The following is a 6,000-nucleotide window of genomic DNA, read 5'->3' as shown; positions in this document are numbered from 1 at the left end:
GCCTTTTGCTTTGCAGGTGAGCAAAAAAAATAAAAAATTCAGCGGGTATACAACCGCTTTAAACACAGATGCCCCCACCTGGCCCCACCTCCCTTCTCATCTGATTTGCTAGCTGACTTTGATTGACAGCAGTGGAAGCCAATGGCGCTGCTGCTCTGTCTCAGCCAATCAGGAGGGAGAACCTCAGATGGACAGAGAGGGAGCTCAGGTAAGTATTAGGGGGGCTGGGGGGGGGTTGCTGCACAAAATGCAAAGAATGCATTCAGATAAAAAATAACCTTCTGGCTTTATAACCCCTTTAAATGTGAAGGCTGTATACATTTTATTTTTTCAGACTTTTTTCCCTTTGTTTTTCGTGTGATGGGCTACACTCATTTTTCCAATGTTTGATATCATGCAAGCTAAGTTTTAAACATGTTGGCTTTTATTTATATCCATTAAATGATAAATTGATGGAAATAGTAGTTTACATAAGAAAGATAACATTATATGTGTATTCTTTTCAGCTCAAAGGAAGTGACGAGGAAACTGCATTTTTGGCAAGATGAACAGATATTTTCTGTACTTAATGAAATTGTTAAAATAGAAAACTAATGCAACCACTACATCCAAGGGCTGGTAAGCTGCAATATAAAAAGTTTGCTAAAATCCTTCAAAATGAAAAACTTTATTCCAGTCTTTCTTTCGGACTGGAATAAAATAATTGCTGGCTAATGGGTTTATTTACAGGACAAAAGATTGCCAGTGTAATTCATGTTAACATCTGTAATAATAGCCGTTGTATTGAACACTGTGAAAAAGGGGTGTTCTAGCCAGGAGGCAAGCTGAACACTTGCTCCCAAGTAAGTGTGCACTAGGTGGCAAGGGTGGTCACTCATATTTTAGAACAGACCTCTTCTAAATCTCCTTATCATGATTTTTGGCAATGTTCATTTTATTTACTTGTTTTTGAACTGATGTTTTTTTTTTATCATGTTCCCATAATTAAGGGAAAAAAAATTGTAATATTTACAAACAGTACAAAATTAAATGTTCAGAAAAAATAAAGAATAAAAAAAACGATACTGTATTGATCTAAAAATTGATTAAATACAAATTAACAGTAATTATCAGGATGGTTTTGATGAAAATGACCAATGCTTTTTTAGCCTGTCGGACAGACCAGGCTGGTTCAAAACATTCTTATCTGATTGAAGGATCAGTGTGTTGCATATATTTCATGTACAATGCAATGTGTGTGGTCAGCATAAGATAGAAGTTACTGATTCTCAGAAGTGAATGCTTAATAGAGTAGGTGGGTCCTCAGAATAAATTGCTCTTAGAAAAATGATGTTCAGTGACTGACTTAGCGTTCTCTGAAGTTCCACCACAATGCATAAAAGAGACTCAAACACAAAGATATCATCCCATAGGAATCTTTTAATAACGTATAGAAAATGCATTAAAAAAAGGATCTATACATCGGCTAACAGCATCCAGGACAAGAGATACAAGAATAACTAGGGCAGTGAACCCTGTTGCAGGCACCTCTCAGTAGTCTTTTGTTTGGCAGTAAGGACCTGCTTCCCAAGCCTCTTACCCTATATGCATCCAGTCACTATAGTGGAAGTAAGACCTTACCTGGCACTATGTCATTTGAAAACTGGGGAACACTAGCATTTGGACTGGATGTAAACCAGGGCACACATAAAATAATGTTAAAGAAAATGAAATCTCACATATTTTGGGAAAAGTAAAGAATTGGCTTCTGACTATAGCAGTTAACCCTTTATACAACAAGACAGTAAGGCGTTGGCTTGTAATATTTTTTTTTGGCCAATGCAAGTTATCAAAATTAAAAAGTTGAATCCTGTCCACAGAAAATAGTTTCTGTTAAAGATGCTTGAAAGAAGTAAAGTTATTGAAGGTTCCTGGATGGCTGCTTTGTCTTCAGTGCTACACAGGAAGCTTACTCCTCTTGCAAAGGTCAGGCAATTATACAAAGACATCTTCATTGACCAAAAAGAATCAGAGGAGCAAGAGAGGAGTTGAATTTGGCACATTCATTTTTAGCAAGACATTTACTCTTCTGCCTGCTGAAAAACATGTTTGCAGGTGCTAAAGGAACTGAAGAACAGCTGTCTCCGCAGGGAGCAAGGTCAATAAAAATTAAATATGGACTTTGCCCCAGCGAAAAATGGGGGAAATAATAATTCTAATATTAATAATAATAATAATAAAAAACATAGCTTCCTTGGTAAGAATAATTCAGCTGTAGAAAGGATGAAGAAGGTCAAGCAATGGGCAAATGAACAGTCAGTATTAGTAGCAGAAAGTAAAGCTGAGGCAATGCAGAACATTTTGTTAAATAATTTTTGATGGGAAAAGAGGGGCTAAATACTGTACAATAAAGGATAAATCAAAAGAGGAAAGTGCAGTGCAGGGAAAAATTCAATAACTTAATCTGTAAAATAGAATGTATTAATGATAGGAAGGTAGTCTAAGACAGTGGTGGCCCCTTTGATGACGAGTTATTTACAATCATGGCTGCACTTTATTCCGGGGCTGCACTATACATTTATACAGTTTACAGAGCCTTGAGTGCCTAATGTATTATAGGGAGCCGCTCAATTTTAAATTTCCAAGAGCAGAAACCACAAGATTGCTGTTTTTGTGCTAGAAAAGCTACTTCTATATTACCCTGTGACATAGGTTCTCTCTTTTTTTCTGGGCCCTAAATTCAGGCAATTTCATTGGGCAGAGACTTTATGGTGGAACTTAAAGTCAAGGAACCCTTAACAAAATTAAACTAAATCAAAGAGGTCAATTAAAGAAAAACAAACATTGGACCACGGTCCTTTAACTTTATGGGCACAACACCAATCTATTGAAATTTGATACAAACTTTATTAATGAACAATTTAAAGGTCATTAAAATCACATTAAAATGTAGTTTATGGTAGTGATCCCTTAATGTAATAACAGTACACACTATACAATATTAGTGATACATAATATACATGTCATAATCCGGGGACTGTCACCATCCTTTCACATAAATCTCAACATTTTTTGCATATATTGCTTCCTCAAGAGCAGAAGTGCAAAATCTGGACTGCTACACAGAGCACCAGGAAAGGTAGAGTCCCAAAAATGGTATGTCACCAAAGCCATCCGGCCCCCTCCATAGATCAAAGGAGGAAATTAGGATCCACCCAAATATAAGGAATAGAACAGTAGCCACTTCAGCTTAAGTATGCACTCCTATATAGGAACAATCACAAGGTGCCTGAGCATATCTTTCAAGGCTTGATACACCGGGGATCCATATGAACAGACAAACTTGTACAATATAGCAGTTCAAAATTCATTCCTCCAAAAATCTAATAGTATAGAAGCAGTGTCCAGGATCCTCCTGCTACATCCACATTGGGGGGATTCTGTATACTGTTTCTCTACTATTCGATTTTTGGAGGAATTAATTTTGAACTACTATATTGTACCAGTTTACAAAAAGTTACCCATTGCCCTCACCTATAACTGGCCTATGCAGCAAGGAGCATTGGAGGGCAACACGTCAAAAAAAGGCCAAGGAAAATTCCAAGCTCTACTTACTGACCAGCCTGCGACCAACTAAATTGACCTGTCTAACAGTATGCGTTTAAGAACCCCTGTTTTTAAAACACATACTGTTAGATTCGGTCAATTTGGTAGCAGGCTGGTCGGTAAGTAGAGTTTGGAATTTCCCTTGGATATTTCCTTGGACTTTTTTGATATATTGTACCAGTGTGCCTGTTCATATGACCTTTTAATTATGCAATAATAACGTTTGTATCAAATTTGAATAGATTGGTAGTGCCTATAAAATACATGGACCGCGGTCCAACATTTGTTCTTCTTTAAGTGATCTGATTCTAGGATGAGGCACTTTGACATCCTTTAGGTTCACAAGCTTGGGGTTGTTTTGCTTCCGCCCTTCCTTGTCTTGTGTTCATTATTTTCAAATAAATCAGAGAGGTGTACAAAATAATTGTGGTTAATAGCAGGTATCTTGTTGTGGCTGCTTAGAAGAAAGACTTTAGAAAGAAGTGTCTGCTGTTGCTAGACAAACCTTAATTTCTACATTTTAAGCTCAGGTTGTATTGGAATAAGTTTGAAACTGAATGGAGAAATGGAGCTGGAGAGCCACAAGACAGTCTAATGTTTCGCACAGGATATCCTTTTCCCCTGTCTCTGCAGGCTCCCAGTTGGAGGACAATACATTTCATGAATAATGCCCTATTTACTGCTCGTGGCCTTGGGCCTAAACACAGTAGGGAAAGAAGGGCCACAAAAAATCTAAATTATTTTTCAGACCTATTTTTCTTTTCCTGGCAATCTTTAGATGTAATGGAATAGTGAAGTTGGTGGGGGTCAGCCATCTATGCTGGGGGAGATCTGTATATAAAGTATTCTGCATATAATAGATTTTTATATTTCCCAGATCAAAATATGTGCCTTGTGAGGGAAAAGGGTCGGAGCCTGTAGGAATCATTCATGTGCAAAAACCAAGCAACTTATTGTGTCCAGAACTCCACCTTGTTTTGCTGCCTGCAATAAATATCTTATGACATGGGTAATAATAAAAAAAAATAAAACTGATGAATCCTTTACAAAAAGATTTACATATACCTAGGGCAGAACTCTAAATATAGGCATGGGCTTCTGACCAATGAACCTTGAGCTTACTTGCTCAGTGAACTGTATGAAAAAGAGGGCTGCATTAATGCAAACACCCAAAAATATTATATTGCCCACCACTGATCTGAAAAAAAGACAGTCTAAGATTAGGGAAATGGGAATAAGTGATTTTGCTGGTGATGTGAAAGAGGGCAATGCTAGGTAGATGAGGGTGAAGTATGTTTTTGACTGGTGGGTCAACTAAGATTAGAGTTGGAGGGAGCGTTTCTTCATGGTACGTTGGTTGTATGGTCTCATCTTCATCTCCACAAATGGGATAGAAAACTCATGACCTTTCCAGTGATACCAGTTTATTCCCTGTAAAAGAAAATAGAAAGAAAAAAATCATATAAGTGAAACAGTTAACATGTACAGCTTACTTAGTCCCTTGAAATAGAAACAACATTACTTAAACAGAACCTGTATTTTATATATGCGGTGTATAACGAGGTAAAGTTACTGCAGAGTTCGTTAACAGATCACTTACCAGGGGCCCAGGGGCTTTAACGCTGTAGAGATCTGCTGCCAAAGCAAAAAGTTATTTTAAATTTTTAACCTACTTGAACTTTACACAGGCCATACTCCCACAGGACAGTGTTCAGGCCTTGAGTGAAGCATCACAGCATCTCTAACAGCTTATTATCTTAAAGCAAACCTTTACCCTCTTCAAAAGGTTTGAATTACAACCTTCAATCCCATCCATTGGCTGGAACATTGATTTTTTTTCCCCTCTAAATATGTTTTAAGTTGGACCCAACCCTGCATCTCTGGCTTTGAAGCCCCCTCCCTACCTGGACCTTTTTTAGAGGTCAACTGCAAGATCCTGGAAAACACAGTTCTCCTCCTGATGATCTGATGATGTCAGAAGAAAATCTGATGGCATAGGACCGGGTCTGCCTCTATAGAGTGGCTGGTTACACCAGACAACACTGGATTTGCTGGGCGTGTGAGTATGGTTATTGAGGACAACCCAGCACTAAAGGGGGTGTGAAGTTTCTAAGGCTACAGGGTAATCACATCTCTTTTAAATGAGAAGATTTATTCATTTGTTGGCTGTCATGTCATTTTCAACACACTAAAATCACTATAGAGCACTGTAAATCATTCACAGACCATTATCATGCATTATAAAGGCCATTTACTCAAGAGATAAGACTATAATTCCACTGCACTGTACAGAACTCGGTTGAGTCACATCTTGAGTATGCCATCCAGTTCTGGTCTCCAGTCCTCAGGAGGGATTTGCTGGAACTGGAGAGAGTCCAAAGAAGGGCAACAAAGTTGATAAAGGGACTGGAGGAC

At 38.0% G+C, this 6,000-nt stretch overlaps 1 protein-coding gene across 3 annotated transcripts in view; it reads right to left on the bottom strand.

Annotated features, from left to right (window-relative positions):
- Positions 1-1,399: 1,399 nt before the first annotated feature.
- TNR (tenascin R) overlaps positions 1,400-6,000 on the bottom strand; it is an 835,808-nt gene continuing 831,207 nt past the window's right edge. For all 3 annotated transcript variants that reach the window (XM_077453200.1, XM_077453202.1, XM_077453201.1), the window contains one exon: positions 1,400-5,016. In XM_077453200.1, the coding sequence (XP_077309326.1) occupies positions 4,906-5,016 (111 nt within the window). In that variant the 3' untranslated portion in view covers positions 1,400-4,905. The remainder of the gene's footprint in view (positions 5,017-6,000) is intronic.

This window comes from Lithobates pipiens, unplaced genomic scaffold (genome assembly GCF_037356315.1).
Source record: "Lithobates pipiens isolate NorthernLeopardFrog02 unplaced genomic scaffold, aLitPip1_a1.2 Scaffold_23, whole genome shotgun sequence".
Taxonomy (NCBI): Eukaryota; Metazoa; Chordata; class Amphibia; order Anura; family Ranidae; genus Lithobates; species Lithobates pipiens.
This window is presented reverse-complemented; position numbering and strand designations above follow the sequence as displayed.